Below are 17,929 nucleotides of genomic sequence, written 5' to 3'. Positions count from 1 at the left end.
AACACTTTTGCAAGTATCTGGAAGAAAAATCGCAGTAAAAAAATAACGATAACATAATTCAGGCCTTAAAGGGTTAATTAAAAGTTGATTTCTAATCACATTTAACGGTATTTGTATTCGTAGAGTCAATCAGTTGTTGGGATACAGTGTTTCCGGTGCCTGTATCCCAGTCTGGATGCCGCTTAACCCTTGAATGCTAAATGCAGGGTCCGATTCCTCTCTACTCGATAATATTCATAAGAAGATATTTATATTTCTTGCGCATTTTATCGAGTAATCAGAGTTAATGCGATACAAGTGGATTCGACTCAAATACCGCGAGCACAAGTTATCGACATCTTCTACGGGGTAAGTAGACAGCTGTTCATTGGCCATCATTTGGTTCAATTTTTAAACGCTTATAACTATCAAACGAAGCATTTGTCGCAATTTCGTTATTCTTGATTTTCGTCTTGTTTTGCCTCAAAGAATCACCCTTTACATTTTTTCCCACTAACAGTCGAACACCCTGTATACAGGGTGAATGAAACTGATCGTCACATTCGACAAAGGAGTAGTATCAAAGAGTTAATTGCATTAACGTCCTAAACCCACACCGTTAACCTAGGAACAAAGAAAATCAGAATCACTGTATCGCGAGGAATCTGTGGGACAGGTGTGTCACCCTCGAAATCGAATCGAAGTTTGTCGAAGCTTGTCGAAGCTAGCGCATCCCGAGAACCCTCCGTCCGTTCGTCCGGCCCACGTGACAGTTCGTCGTGGTTGCCGTGTGGGTGATCTATTCAAGGGGCTGACGGAGCGACCCGAGGTTCGCCGAGGCCACCCGAGGTTGATCGAGTGAACTGAAGGTGGTGTGGGACGTGCAACCGTTAGTCGCACGCCGGTCGTTGAATGGAGCGGGTTTGGAGACGCGTACAGAGCGCCGGGCGTCGCGGTGCAGCAGCCCGATGTGGCTGTCCCGTACAGCCGTGTCAGCTGCACGTGGACCAACGCGCGAAACGCGGCGGCGGCGGACGGAAATCCCGCGGTGGACCGCAAACGATCGTGTGCGGTTGTCAGGTGCAGCCGTGCCCGGTGCATCCGGTGCTGATTAGGGTTCGTCGTGCCCGTGCCGTGGTCGGTGGCTGCGACTGTCCGCCAGAATCGCAACCCTGTCCTCACGTAACGTCCCGCACCTCGGCCGTGCGTAGGGTCAGAAGGTAAATAATAACGCGTTGCTGTCCCCATTGTCTCTTTTTCGGCCGTTTCCTATCGGTGTTCTTTTCCTCGCCGCGCGACAATCCCCCGTTCCCTCTACTGAGTACGCACACGTTGCGAACCATTGCGGGTTAAAGGGGTGGAAGGCACGAAGGTCACAGTAACGACGTGTTGATCCTAGAGCTGGGCCTTTGGATATGACGTTAGGATGGGACAAGACGAATTTGGATGATTTGGATTGTTGTCATTGTTGGTTGCGTCGATAATGAGGGATGGTGCTGATTTAACCGGGTACTGGGACAGTTGTTTGTATAGTGTGTATAGAGGACGAAGTCAATTGACTGTGCTTTATTCGACCAGTCGAGTCAGTATAAACAATGGGAGGTGATGACTGTTTAAATGGGACAGACTGTTAACAGGCCGTAGCTGGGTTTAGCACGCGGATGTTTTGGTTATTTTTATTGACCCGTTTTGTTGCATGGATCATAGAGTGTTATACGGTTTGTTGGAGGCTTGTAACTTGCTGGTGGATAGTGAAAACCTCAAAGAAAGTCGAAACGGTTTTCTTTGTTTTTTTATCGAAATATTCCAATGTTAAACTGTGCCATAACATTTGTGGTAGCGGTTGGTAGCATTACTATACGTTTCCCTCTGGGGGTTGCTCCAGATGGATAATACGCATTGTGAATTGTATCTCTACTAGTATTCGTGGTTGACTCATCTTCCGCTTAACAGGTTTTGTGCACAGTGTGTCATCGAACTGTAGATGCATTTCTACATGACGTAATTCTCCATAAAAACCTAAATTGAAACTGTCGATAACATTTTTTTCATATGATGCGTCGTCCCTGATGAATTTAAGTTCAACACTTGGGTGAGCTCGCGTGATCTCAGTTACAGCTAACAGTGGTCCGACCATTATTCGTTGTTTCTACTTGGATGAAACATTGATCATGGTATAGGTATTATAATTAATGTTTCATTGATCTCTATGTTCTCCAACATTCAGTATATATCAAACTAGTTTCGAAAACGAAGTGTACCACTGTTAATGTTTATGTGCATTAACGCCAGTGGAAATAGGCGGTAATGGCCAGACACGCTAAATGAACGCTTCGGTGCAAACGTACCAGATGAATGTTCAGCATCGATTTATTCCAAAATAAACCTTCACACGAACAAATTTTATGGTATATTTTCCATTTATTTTTTTTTATGTGAAATCATTTCTTTATTTATGTAATTAATATCGATTCGATGATACCATGCATTATTTCAAATCTTCATTTGGAATACGTTAAAATTTGTTATCTTCTCTTTAAGTACTTTAAGTGACTATATGGAATTCTGAATGGTTTACCTTTTCTAATTAATATTATTATTTGTAGTTCGATAAATTTGTCTCGTTAATGAGAAAAAATTGTACGCCCCCTAAATCACAAGGTAATGTGAAACTTTTGATTGACAGTGCGCGAGACTCTGTTCTGCAGGTTTACTTTGATAAATGTGTTGTTGCATTAAGGGTTAACGACACGCTCCGATGACGCGCTACAGTAATACCAGATAAGTCTGGGATCTTAATCTGTAAATGCGAGGGGAATGTTTCGTGTAATTAATTTTAATGAGATCTAGTGGTATCAATATTGAATCAATTAATATGCAGTCGAGTGAGGTATATAAACACAGAGTTAAAGAAGAATAATAAAGTGAATTATTCAAAGGTGTATACGATATTTAAATGTCTGCTAATAATTTAGTGTTGTTGCTATACCAAGTAGAACTAACTTTAACGGGTAAATTGACCCGACGAATTTCTTAACTCCTGAATCAGCAATGAGGGTTAAGGGTACAGTATTCAGGGGTTGTATGTACTTCACTGAAATTACTTGGGTTACCTCAGCCCGTTGGAGTTACAAGATGGGTAAACTTGATTTTACGTAGATTTAAAGTACGAATGGTAATACAATTATTTATTTATAAAAGTGAATCAAATTCGGAGTGCACGAGTTGGAATAATCAATTGTTCTTAAATATTAGGTTAATATTTCTAGTAGTATCTGCAAACGTAATATACATATATTTATAAATTCCGCTGTTACCTAGATGTGGAATTTAGATTGTTAATTTCACCTCAAATTACCAATTCCAGGTATTCATGGTCTCATGATTTATTTTTAAGTAAATGCAAATTACGCTTGAAACATATAATATCAGAAATTAATTTTGTCCCGCGCGTTCGAATCGTTGTCGAAGCGAAAAATCGATTAGCACGGGTACATTTTTCGTGTAATATGAAAGTTGAGTACATTAATGTATTTAGAATGTGCTTGCTTTTAGGATCGGCCGCCGTGAATGCAATTTAAGGTCCAGTAATATTGTCGAACATTTTTAATAGATGTACCTATTGATCATAAGTTGTTCAAATTAACATCGTAATTACTGTGCATAATTTTACAAAGTTTGTACACATATTAAATTGCGTCCCGTTAATGACTGCATAGGGAAAAATTATTTAATCCAATTTCTTTTTTTTTCTTATGGAAAATGCAACTCTTTTCAGCAGCCACGTGACATTAAGTAACAGTATGTTATTCATGAAAAGGGTGTACATGTCACGGAAGAATTAAAAATATAATTAAAATTTAAATCTCATTATCGTCGTTTTATGCAGAATGCATTTTTGTAATATTTCTCGACCTAGATACGCTTCTGAACAAACGATAAGAGATAATATATGCTTCAATGTATGTGCTTTTGATAGTTCATTATGTTACCTGGGATACAGCGAGTAACTTTCAACCATTATAATGCCCCATTTTTCCCTTGTTTTATATCCTACTTTGACGTTAACGTCTTAAACGTTATGAACGCCCGAGTGTTTAACACGGGAACGGGAACGTGGATGAAAATGTTTCTCCTCTTTTGTTCTCCAAACTTCTACCTCCACATATCCAATAATGGAACATTAAATAATTCCGCCAATATTACATTATCACTTAATTTATTATTAGTGTTAGATACTATTAGTTAGATAGATATTAGTGCTTACAATGACAGTAAAATAAAAAACCCAATTTTCAATTTTTATGAAACTTATATGGGAGATAGCTCTCAAAAAATATTTCACGCGAATTTTTTTTATCGTCCATCGTCCGTTTTAAGAGGTGTGATAACAGTCTCCAAAGTTGGGAGATGAAAATATATTTTTTGGAATATTATGTCAGAGTCAGATCCAGATGGACCACAATACATGTGAATAGAATCCAGCCGGGTACGAGATATTTTTGATTAAAGCAACGGTCGATGGTAGGATTTATCTAGACCAAGATGGGGATGGGTAACTTAGAGATTAGCTGCCAGCAACAGAAAGCATTGCGATCCAAGAAGATTCAGCGGGATACGATATGATCTGAGTGTCCACGATACCATACGGAGCTCACCAGGAGACATTCGAAGTCGGATAAGACAAATTAGAACTTGTTGAGCTCAAAGGATCCCCGTACGGTTACCGATCATATTCGATCAGAATGATTTTGGTGCGCAGCTCTCTGTTCTGGACTGTGTGAACTAACCCCATCAATTTTCCGGCTTGGGTCATGATGTCGATGACCTTCGTATAATGGAACCCACTCCCCCTGGTTCTGACAACTAACAGCCGGGTCCTAATCAGGCTTACGTTTCTGTGTGTTGGAGTTTAGTCATGCTTATTAGGCTGACAATGAGACTGGATTCAATTGTGTTTCCATGGTCCTGCACACGTCTCTCGGTGTTCCGTGTGACTTTAGTTTACCGCGATCTGAATTGGATGTTACAATCAGATACAATGATATTAATATCGGGTTTGTTGTTGTTTTCTCGACTTTATCGATTGTCGGTCTGTTTTAATGTAGGATTTAGTAGAAACCTTGAAATTCGGTTTGAATTATTAATATTTACTACAGTTCTCGTTAAATTTATGGTACAACATATTTTTGTTTGACACATTCGGGACGGGTCGTAATCATTTCTAAGACCACATGGCCTGGAGAAATGAATTTTTCTTTTTGTATGTTTTTAGTATCAATATGCCAATATGTCTCTACACAAGGGTTACATGCGTGAAAGATCCGAACCCCTGTTGTTTTTACGAAGTCACTACGGCTCGGAGAGGCATTATACCTGAACTTTTGGCCGGTGGCGTATCTCACTAATGAAAACAAATCATCCCCAATGTCTCCAGATGCGATTGTCCGGAACGACCTTGCCGACACACGGCCTACAATGGCAGTACCCGTCGTCGAGTAACGGCGCAACCTCCCTCGCCTACATTTCCTCCGCCGTGTCAGTCGAACCACCACCAGCAACAGCAACAGCAGCAGCCATGCGAGTGCGCCGAAAGAATAAGTTGCACCCACACGGCCGCGGTCGTCGACGAAAGGGCTGGCGAGTGCGAGTGCGAGGAGGAGGTGAAACCGTGCTCGCACACCGTCAAGCAACATCGCTCGCGACGCACGTGCGACTGCAGCGGCAGTGGCTCTCAGCCGTGCAGCCATAAGCCGCAACACGAGGGTCGTATAAAGCGCGTCAAGTGCCGTGTGAGACGTGCCGGTTGCGCGATGGCCAGGTGCACCGCGGAACTCGCGATGCTTCATCTGCATTGGGGCCTGGCGACCGAGTGCGCGCCGTGCAGGCCGCGCGCGTTCACGCGACGTCTGTGCAGACGTCAGCAGAGCGACAACGAGCTCTACAGGAGCAACAGCTTCAAGTTCGAGCGGTTCGAGAGGACCAAGGACGAGTGCGTGACACCGTTACGGAAACAGGTAAGTGTAATCAGGGATTGTAATTCTGGTGAATCGTGACGAATAGAATATCGTAGGTATCTTTGTGAATATTTCTGCGAATATAATAAAGTAAACGGGAAATCGGTCGCAAAGCCTGTAATATATCTTTATTCAAATATACGAGAATACTCTTTTTTTTTTTAAAAAAAGTCTCGCAACTGATTTCCAGTTTAGTTATTGTATTCCCAGAAAAAATTCACGAAGGTAGCCTATTTTCAGGTGGTCAGGGTGGACTCCAACCCCTTAAGTGAACATCGTTCAGGTATCAATAACTGTAAGAAATTCTCTAGGCAATTGATAAATTGTTCAATTGACAATCTCCCTACAGAAATCTGTAAATTAATTTGGCACTGATAGTTTAAATAGATTATAATCAAGTGGCAGATAAATGTACCTAACTTTTGAACTCACTCCTCGCGTGTTCACACTCATTCATTATAAGTACATTTGAGTTGCCTGTTTGCTCTCGACCCCGTCCATAAACACTTCATACTCTCTCCAGGATCTCTGAATTCACCGACTTTTTAAAAACTGACTCACATTGCGCTCAGCCACCACTTCAGAACTCTCGCTCTTCAATGGGCTCATACTACCCAGCGACCACGTAGCCGCTTTAATGCACGCGCATGTTTCCTAGACAGTTAGGTTGAGTTTTAAATGAGGTTTAGCATATTGATAGAGTTTGAAATTCTTAAGCCAATGATATTTGTTTCAATCGTATATGGCCATTAATTTACGAAATATTTAATGTTTAGTGTCGATGAGCCTTCGAGTACTTATGAGCAGACAATTTTTATTGATCCAATATCACGTCTTACAACGCTACCGTGCCGTACCATTACCGGTCATACGTCCCGAGCCTTTGTTGATTAAAGTAGCTTTATTAGGCGAATACCAGGTGGGGAGGGGCCAGTTCACTCGCGCCAGGGCTCTGCAGAAGGCAGTAGCGCGACAACGAGTTCTACTTCGGGAACGGCTTTAAGTTTGAGCGCTTTGAGAGAAGCGGAGTCGAGTATGGTGTTCCACTTAGCATCTAGACGAGTCCTTGCGGTGAACGCTTTGCTGCCGATGGCGTGCATACATTCTTTTGTCCGTGTACCGTTGCGCTTTGTTCGTATTGCAAAAAAAGGAGCAGAAACTACTGAACATTCGTTGGTAATTAGAATTACGGTAATTAAAATGTATGAATTATTCTTTCTAGGGATCACCTGTTTGTGTAGGTATTACTCGAACACGACGTGTTCGTAATGTATAGTTATCTGATTCGTCAGTGGTTACAAAAAGTTTTCGAGATTTTTTCGATCATTGTTTACGAACAGTATTTATGAACTGGTTGGCGGTGTTTACGCATCTTTAGACTGGTAGGAAGTAAATGTCCGTGTATGAACGTGTTGAACATTCTAATAGAATTGCACAATATGTGGAATTTCCTTAGATTGCAGTTTGCAGAATGAAACTGAACTGTAGTGAGTAAAATTTTAATCGGTCTATGCAAATTACAGAGAATTACCGCACTACAGTCGTGAATGGTGGTGGGCCATTCATTTCCCACCAACCTAATATTACAACAGATGCTTTGGTCACTTTTACGGTGAAATGAGCTCCGCGCAAGAGAAAATGGTGGGAATACCGAAAATTTATTATACCGTTAATTAAAATTTAAGATTACTGTTTCAAATGGGTTATATGCACTTGAATACGATTGGGCCGAGCCTCGTCTTTTCACTAGTTAGTTTTTGAACACATATTTTGGGGTACTAAAATTTCAAAAATATCAATAAGCGGTGTTAACCCCAGAATGACTTCAATTTTCTGGCGTCAGTAAACACCTTAGAAAATAAGAACTGCACAGTCTGATTTCTATTAAAAAAAAAATTAAGGAAGGTAGAGAAAAGCTGAATGTTCCAATGTTTATTTTCACGTCTATAAACAAGATTCAAATTTTGCGGGCTCGCCAGTAACCCCAATGGTGGCGTTCCAGAGTTAATCACTTTAGTCTATGAACAGCTCAGTAAGTGGAGTTAGTTACGTTCACCTGTAAACGGCTCACCTGTGAAATTTCTTATTTTCTTAAACAAAATTCGAAACACGTTGCATCTGTTTTCGCCTGTATCCGTGACGCGACTACCTTAAAGATTTTTCTGTTCCCACGACCCTGCTTTCTGCTCTACGAAATCGTAGCTTTATCTACGAATCTCGTTTTCGTCGTTCGCGCGCGAAATTCCTCGGGTCCGAGGTTCTTCAAGCGGCGACCTGGCGAACGTGTCGCGTATTACGGGGAACTATTTGGTCGGTTATTGCAAAAAATGTGTCTCGCAAGCCGGGGCTGACCGCGGCGAAAATTGCACCTGCGATGCCGTGTCAGATAAGACGGTCTCAGGGATTCATCCCCCGGCGAAGAGAATTTAAATTGAAGCAAGATGGAGTTACCGGCAAGTTCGTGAATACGAAACAGTCGAAGCGTGCCGCTTTTGTGATATTCGCCCAACGAGGAAGTTTCTTAAATGAATTTCAACGGCGCGACGGCGTGGCGGGGCGGGACAACGACGCCCGAAATTTCCGGCGGGATGTAGGTTACAGAGTAATACGCGCGATAAAATATTTTCAGCGTTACATCTGCCCCTTATTGGATAATAACGCACGTGTAATACGAAACTTCATTTCTGGGAGATGGGTGAATGAATTCTGAAAATTCTCGTGGGAACGTTGAAGATCGTTAAAGTGATTAGAACGGTGAAAGTTATGCTGTCGATTGACGATCATTGCGTACGGTTAACATACCTTTGAGTTGTTAAATAGGTGGGGAAATGAAACATTTTCTTGCATATGCAGAATTATTGTTGATTAAAAATTCAACATATACATTTTATTATGTGTTATTTCCTGTGGGCAAGATTGTCTGTTGGATAGTGGTTCGTTTCCAGGCTGGAAATGTTTAAGTAGTATAAGCGAGTTTGGTCAGACGCTAGGGATCGGACTATAAATGCAGAGTATACAGAACAAAATTAAACTTTGAATATAAGGTTGTTATTACTTTACGGTTTTTCCATTTACATATGTATTTCATTTATAACATATATATATATATATATATATATATATATATACAATATTTTTTTAACAATTTCATTAAATTTCAAGCGACAGCCGTTCCCACAGATTCATATTTCGGGTTAGATTTAATAATAGCAGACTCATATCTTATGGAATTTCGCTCTTTACGCCACGCATCATATTACAGTATTTCATTTTTATTTCTTTTTCGTACGTTTCAAGATTTCTAATTATGTACTATTATTAGACTGCGGATTTCTATACAAAATGGCATTTTCTACAGCAATTTTTTACGACAACAGTAAAGGTAGGAATTTATTTTTTCTCTTAAATATCCTATTGAGTTCAGAATACAATAGAAAACACATTGCGTCTGATGAAATTTTGTTCTCTTTTGTATTACACAAAGCCATATTGGTTATAAATGCATAAAATCCGCAGTCTAATTATTATATAAAAGTATTGTATTAAAAGATGGATATCGTTATATATTTCGTTCTACATTTTCCAGTAACGAATGTACACGGAAAAAAATCAAATACTCTTTTTTTCGAGGGTGTCGGTGTCTGAAAAATTACTCAACAGCCATGGAGCGTACGGTGCACTGTAAATGCGATCGGCGTTCGCGATACCAGCGAATGGGACGAAAGGTGACAGATAGGTTGAACGATTATCGGAGAATTTCCCTTTTTTCGTGCTTCATACGCTTCCCTTTTTCAATGTTTTCGATTCCACTGGCGATGCATCTCACGATCTCGACACTGGCTTTGTAACGATTCGGAAAATTGATATTGCACTACAAAATATAAATTTCGCGTTGTCGCTCTGTCTAAATATAAGATATTTATTGCAAACGTAAAATCGAACTAGGGATCTTGTTACGTCCGTGTATAACAGAAAATTAACGCTTCGAATCAATCTGGTAATCCCGAAATGCAAAATTCGTAAAGTTTTATGGCTGAATAACGTTAATGGCACGTTTATATTTCACGAAAAATCATACTAACATACTTTCGATAGATCTTACATTAGGTTAGAAAAACGCCAGGTAAATAGAAATTTTCTTTCTCTATGGGATTTCAAGGTGTCAAGAATATAAAATAAATGAATTATTAAAGTTGATCAGAATTCCTAGCCAAGGAGCAACTGGTTTATCCGTAAAACTCAATAATACATATTCAATTACGCAAGAACTTCAGCGTTTATATTGAACGAACCACTCTGAAGATTTTTCTTTGAGGCGGATGGTTAAAGGAGAATACAAAACGAGAAAAATTATAGGAAACACTGTGTCGCACGTAATCTTCTTGTCGAGAGAGGGTCGTTTGAATCCATTTGGCAGTCGCCTTACAGCCGCGGCACCGAAGGACATTTCTTTCCTTCGTGTAAGCATTTGCATTTGACTCGGACCTCTGCGAGGATGACAACCGCCTATACATATATCACGGGCGAAGCTTTTCAACCAATTTCTGCGTGGGTGAATGGCCCTCCGTGGCGCGTTAATGCATACTTACGATAGAATTTTTTATTCCATCCACTGGATGGGATGCTCGAGTACGAGGAACGTTTAACGAGACGATGCGGTGCTAACTTACGGTGCTAATTAACCGTGTACTCTGCATGTATTTTTCTGTATTAAAGTGTACCTTTTCGCAGAACTCTATGGGAAAATGTACAGTGTATTCGAAGAGTTTCGGGAGAGAATTGCAGTCATCAGGTTCAACTACGTGGAAAAAGTACATGAGACAATTAAAACAATTTTCATTTATTTTTCCATTCTTTCAGAACTTTTCATTTATTTTTGTATAATCCTTAGACAACATCTTAAACTTTCATTTGTTAAAAATGGAAAACAAGCAATATTTAATCGCTAAAGAAACATGGTACCTTTTGTATCATTTTTGTTTTGTTAATGTTATAGAATTGTTGAATGTATTTTATTTATAGAGAATTTGTGTATTTTTTTAAGTGGTTCGTATGAAATTTTGGACATTTGTGTGCACAGTAGATAATTTGAAACTTTTTTTTAATGTCTCATATCCGAGGGAAATCTTTCGATGGAAAACGGTTATTGATTACTCGAGAAGTATCTTCAGCATGGAATAAATTAATCAAAGAAAATTTCCGCGTATAGCTTCTTACGTAAATTTTTAAACACCGTAGCTAGAAATGGTACTTTAGTACTGCATTATTAATGGGATCTGATGTATAACTGACCTGACCCCTTATTGGTTGGGTAAAGTCGGTGCACGTTCTTAAAATTGGAATGTATAATGTAATAGAGGAAACGTAATATTCGGATTGAGAGATTTATTCTCTGTGTAGCTGACATTCGGTTTGCTCTGAGAATATTATTAACGATTTATTAGTAACATTGGCGGTTTCAGGTTTCTCTAGTATCAACGTAGTTAATATTTTATTGAGCATTATCTCATATTATTTCAAAAGATCTTATCTAGACAGAGGGTGTCCTGGATTTTTCCTTCAAATCTCAGTTCCAGTATGATCTTTAAGAAAGAATTAAAAAATTCTTTTTAAAATTATTCCCATGCGAAACAATCATTCACACTCGCAGTGCATTCCAAAAACAATTTAAACTAGTGATAACGGACCAATTAACGATGTCGTATTCCGGTGGAGTTAATTGCGCGTCTCATTAACCTTCATTTTTCGAACCGGCCCGAACGGAATCCACGTATACGCGCGCTTCGTTAGCGTGACATAGCATTGTACGAAATTCATTAAGCTCTTCCCGGGCACGCAGTAATTAATTAAGATAGGGCATACCACGGCCGCTAGGTGAACCGACAGAAACCATCCAGCCGTTGCCCCGTCGTGAAAATAATCTAGTTACAACGTTGCAACGAAATTATCGTCGCTGCCGTCGCGAAATAAATTCAACCGTGCCGTCGTTTGTCGCGCGTGATGTGTATTAATGCAATACATATATTGTACGTGACGTTGGCACCTTCGCCGTTCCTCCGGTACGAAGAAGGTTCGATTATGTTGCACACAGAGTGTAATTACGGTCTCGCGTGCCCCAGTTTAACGGGCGATTCTGATAATAGGAATTTCAAGCATAGTTTAAAATACTCTTTTCAGTACAATTTTCGTAGGATGGTAGAGTAAAGATCATATTTACAAATTTATGCTTGTAAGTTATTTTCATAAAAATAATTGAAAAATATAAAAGCTTTTTTACTGCTCCATCTGGTGGTCGCGTTTTCGATCCGCCATTTTCATTTTAATTTATTACTTTTCTTTTGTTAATAATATTGAATGATAATTCAATTGAATAATATTGTATGATTGAACTGAAATTCTGTTGGAGTATACATAAGGAAAACTTACTTTTTGCAATACAATACACATATAATTTTAAACATACACCCACGAGCAAACTCAGCTTCCACTAGGGAAGTTTAAGACGAGAAGTCTTGAAAGCTTGTTATCCACATCGCATCGAATCCATTGAAAGAGATCGAATGTCCCGGAAGCATTGCAAAAGATTCTTTTATGATCCGAATAGATCGGTCAACGTAGAAATTTTCCCACTAAAATCTTCGGGTTCTAGTTTTGGTTCCGTTTTTCCTTAGAAAATATCCGCCAGGTTTTCCTGTCACGAGTTATAATTCATTATTTATTTAAAACAGGAACAAAACGTGTGCATTAGGGGGTTCCAGGTGTCACCGGAAGTGAGAGCAACATGTGAACGTCATGGTGCTATTGATTTTGCTGTACCAACTGACCCGTTATTTCGTTCTCTTTATCGCTTCTCTTATGAAATTCAACTGAAAATCAGCCTCCAATTTTGAAACGATAATTAACGTTTAACGTGATAAAGGTATTTTTGCGACCGTTCACAACGGTATATAGTCCTGTCACAGCAAAATATTCATTATCATACACTTCTACCTTTGCGTATTAATTATGAGTATTCCATACGTATTGTTAATGATTATTTGGAAAATTGGTTACGGTCCAGATGACACGAAAATTCCATTTGGTCCAGACTCATGTTGATCGCGAGCACCAAAATGAAAGTTTGGACAAACCGAAAAGCAAAAGACGACCAATTCACTTCCCGGATAGCTTTTCCCTTTTCTGAAGAGGTCATTACTCGAAGTGGCCTCAAGCAGTTCCGCGTTATACATCGCTGCCACGATAGCGAGGAGACGCGTAATATTATTTATTAACAAAACCCTACAAATTTTCACTTCCCACCGTTTTAGCTTCAAAGCATAGGCAAACTGTTCTTTTTTTAACAATTTAATTTATAAAATTAAAGTACAAATAAGATCACCTGCTTCAACATTGAAGACAATACTTTGCTTTTATCGAACAGAATTATGCCCTTAGATATTGTTACTTTTCACTATGTATTATTAGAGAATTGAGATACTTAAAAATAATTAATCTATTGAAGTTGAGGGGTATCAGTTCGAGCCCTATAGCTTCCAGATAGTAATTCCAATCGGAAGATGGTGTGTGTAATTTCCAACTTAGAATATTTTTCTATTAAATGTAAAAAAAATATAGATTACGAACCTGAATCTAGTGTACCTGTATTTAAAGTAGTGTGTACGTATCGGAGGTTTTAAACCATTGCATGAAGGAGTCCCCATGCCTCTGTTATTCAGCTTGCATGCGAAAATGTGAGTTTCGGAACAAAAATTTCGGGCAAAATCGATATACGGCCGAATTAACAAGTAGAAACGTAGATCAGAGTTTCCCGTATTCGCGACCGGTCGTATCCCGAGCACGCATTCATTTTCGTCGGCTGTAACGTGAATTTAAATCGTATCCTTGTGAAACGCCGCGCTACCCGATGGAAATATTTAACAAAGAGAACGCTGCCTGTCGCGCTGTTCGACATGAAATTTTCCGTTTATTTTTATAATCCGTTTATTTATATTATCGATACTAATCGGTATGAAAATGTACCAGCTTGGAAATAATATTTTTTCAAGGCACCGAGTTTCAATACTTGTCCAATAATCCTTTGAAAACCGGTTAAATAGAAAATGAAGTCGCCATTAATGAGTTAAGTTTGATATTTTAATATTTCGTACACAAGTGCAGGAGTACCTTCCACTCGAGAATAATTCTCTTTTTATGGAATAATAATTACCAAACTGTAATTGAAATTACGGATTAACTATCATAGAAATATCGTACGAGGGAAATGAAGTGATCCATTGAAATTCTTGGTAATAAAATTTATTTAAATCGAAATTAGTTATAAAAATTTATTCTCCAATTTTCAATACCGATAATCATGTACAAATTACGGGTGCGAATAATAAAGCATTCACCGTGTAGACACATTAAATAAACATATTTAAATAATATGTATAGAAAATGTAGTCTTCAAGAACACTGTATAAATTCACAAAAAGTCGTCGATCGGTCAATAGTCCTGGCTTAAACTGCATGCTGTTTGATCCAGTCCAAGTAAGACGTGACTCGCGTGTAAACAGTGGGATACCTTTGAAGTGCGCATCCCATTGACCAGGAGACGATACCAACGATCTTTCCGTTGACAGTAAGGGGGCCGCCAGAGTCACCCTATGGGAAAACATTAATTGTCGATCAGATTCCGAGAGTTGTTTGAATAATTTGTCTTTTGTAAGTACAACTTTCAATAATGTATAATTTTTTTGTAACGAAGATTAGTATCCGTGATTGAAGTTTTTGAAAATAAAGTAATTGAAAATAATTATCTGAAAATTACTCGATAGAATGCACAGAGCACTGAAATAGAACAGAATTTGCATCACTCTGTCAAGGATTCTTTTAAGTTCCAAATGCAGCAAAGGACTGATTGAATTTCATTAAATTTTCCAATATAGTAAATTTTCGACAATCAGACGCGCTATAAATGCATAATAATCTGCAGTGTATTACTCACGTTGCATGCTCCTTTCTCGACCGATGGATCGTTAGCACAGATATGGGATTCGAAGATTTTCTGGCCGATAGATGTGTACACCTTTTTGCAGGCTTCTTGGTCGGCTATCTGGATCTTTGCCTTTTGCAGTATCTTTGGGAGCGAGCCGCCAGACTGTATTACGAATAATCACCGTGAGAATATAGTCACATTAATATTACAAATAACGTAGAGGAGGAAGTGGTTAGTAGATATACCAGGCGACGAAGGAAAGGGAGCAAATAAAAATGAAACTTACCCTGAGTCTTCCCCAGCCCGACACCCATGCGACAGCATTAGCAGGCACTGCTTCATTTGCCTTTGGCATCGGAACAGAGGCTATTCGTTGACTCGTCACGAAGGGCGTTTTTACCTGTAAAATTAATTTTATTTTTTCATTTTGAACACTCATTATATTCAGTATTACTGCACTAGTACAGTAAAACCTCGATGAGTGTTCGAAAGTCTTCGGTATTGACAAGAAGGGGTCTCAGATGTAACACTGGCTTTTTAATGAGGTTCAGCACAATGATAGAGCCTGGAATTCTGAAGTCAATGATATTTGTTTCAGCCATATATAGCCATTGGTTTATGAACACTTATCGAGGATATTTACTGTATAACTGCATCTAATACGATGAGTGTTGTTTAAACGTAGGAATAATGATTTACCTTGATCAGAGCTATGTCATTATTCCAAGAATTGGACGGTTGGTACTGTTCGTGGATGATAATCTTCTCGACCTCGTGGACCGACGCGCGGTTATCCAAGTTCACGGTGCCGGCAACGATTTCCATCCTTTCGGGTGTTTGACTGTTAACAATATGATTAGGGTATAAAATATTGTCCTGTGGCTAGGTAATTATCGGGCATTCCGGTTGATGGGAAATTGCGGAACTTACCTCTGGACGCAGTGAGCCGCTGTGAGAACATACTGTGAATTGAGCACTGATCCGCCACAGAAATGACGGTTACCTGGTGTCGTTTGGAGAGATACCTAAATCGTAAGAAACGATATTATTCTAATGGGTTAACGATTACCAGATTGTGCATTCTGTGCATATATAGCATACCCAAGTGTATAAAGCCGTATAAAATTCTGAATTTGAAAGGGTAATGGAATTTTTATTTTATTTTCATATGATAAAAGTCTTAATAGAACCTGATGAAGTTGTTTCATCTCACCCCAAAGATGGGTTTACAAAAATGAGAATTCTTATGAACGTTCGCGACCTAGTCATCACTTCACGAACTACATTTCCGTCATTTGAAATTTGCATAGCTAATTATCGTCTTTTTATTTGACACTTCCACTTTTAAAAATATGTTCCTTTTACCTGATATGGAATTTCACCGAGCTTAGCGTCTTCACCGTTTACGATTCGGGGGTCAAAGTTGAACGTTACGCCGGCTGTAATTTTGACAAAATACTCTCGTTACAATCTGACCATTATAATTGAAATATTATAACAATAAATCAAGCAATAATTTAAAAACGGCCGAATTCGTAATTCCATTTTGACAAAACAGAAGATTGGAAACACATTTAGAGTCTAAAATGTATTGCCGCTACATTGGAACTATAGTGAATTATTTATTGTAATTGAAATTCATGCAGTCCAGAAAATTATTGTGTATACGAGAGTAGATGATGGTAAAAACTTACCATTAGCGACTGCCAACACCGCAAACAGCGAAAATACTGCTAGAGCCATCTTGTCTGTGCCGATGCCAGAAAGAAGTGAAACAAATCCAGAGGAGACTACGAAGTAATTTCAGTTTGGACCTTGTATATATATCTGTTGATTATCATCTATGAAGCGTTGAAAAAATTGTTATCACGATTGTGATTTAGATTAACCTTTTTTCCTCGATACGTGTTGATATTTACGTAGTTTTATCACGGTGAATTATCATCGATAAGCGGTAATACTTCCGTCAGGGAAGATTGCTTGTTCCAGCTGATTGAACTGTGAATGATCGATGACTCGTTAAACCTCAGATTTTTATTTCTTAATGACCGTATTGCGGTTTTATTTTTCTTGTACGATCAGATAGTATCATTATTTCATACTGACATGTCTCTTTAGTTATTGAATGATTGTATACTTTATAGGGGCAATTTTTCAGATATATGTAAATAACTGGTAAAGAAATAAAAAGGACCAACATAGGGTTTTTGTTCAACTCGACTAAAATGTCTCCAAAACGAAGCTTATAAAGTCAAAAATTATAAAAGGAAAGTTATTTATATCCATTTTCAGTGCTATTTATGATGGACTTTGACGCCATTTTTCTGACCGATACTAAATTTTCCGGTCGAGTAACACTTATTTCAGTTCCTAGGAGGTTAAGTCCTCTAATTCCCAGTCACTATTTTGTCAAAACTAAGCTAACGTCTGGGTAATTTTCTTTGTAAGTACATATTTCAGTGTCAAGAATACATCGAGTGTCTAAATCTTGCGTATCATGCAGTACTTCTCATTACGTTATCAACAAGTATAAAAAAACGTGATCGCTCACAACTTAATCAAAAGTAGCGAACGATTAACAAATCATTTTTATCATTCGCAAGCTTGTTCAATCAGTCTCGTGCCACTTGTGCAGATATTACACTTTCTTTAATTTGATTACTATCTTGATATCTAGCGATAGATACAGTCCTCCATACTTGCAACTTTTGTCTTACTATGTTATAGGGATCTTAATAATGATGATATTTTTTCAAATGGAAAGATTCGTTTTATTTTTCTGTTTATATAATGTTTGATACATTTTATACATTAAGATCGTGTATTTACAGTATAATGACTCTAAATATATTATAGTCCAAGATAATATATAATCCAATTATATATAATTTTTATGTATCTTGGACATATATTTGTATATTATACCCTATACAAGCTCTACCATTATAGAAACCGA

At 38.5% G+C, this 17,929-nt stretch overlaps 1 protein-coding gene across 1 annotated transcript; it reads right to left on the bottom strand.

Moving 5' to 3' along the window:
* Window positions 1-14,306: 14,306 nt before the first annotated feature.
* Window positions 14,307-16,751, bottom strand: LOC107192114 (chymotrypsin-2-like). The gene is made up of 7 exons (XM_015581310.1): window positions 16,668-16,751; window positions 16,339-16,412; window positions 15,904-15,998; window positions 15,673-15,814; window positions 15,260-15,373; window positions 14,983-15,135; window positions 14,307-14,639 (listed from the first exon to the last, which is right to left on the bottom strand). The coding sequence occupies exons 1-7, from the start codon at window positions 16,714-16,716 to the stop codon at window positions 14,496-14,498; spliced, it is 771 nt and encodes a 256-aa protein (XP_015436796.1). The 5' UTR covers window positions 16,717-16,751; the 3' UTR covers window positions 14,307-14,495.
* Window positions 16,752-17,929: the final 1,178 nt, after the last annotated feature.

This window comes from Dufourea novaeangliae, unplaced genomic scaffold (assembly GCF_001272555.1).
Source record: "Dufourea novaeangliae isolate 0120121106 unplaced genomic scaffold, ASM127255v1 scaffold306, whole genome shotgun sequence".
Taxonomy (NCBI): Eukaryota; Metazoa; Arthropoda; class Insecta; order Hymenoptera; family Halictidae; genus Dufourea; species Dufourea novaeangliae.
This window is presented reverse-complemented; position numbering and strand designations above follow the sequence as displayed.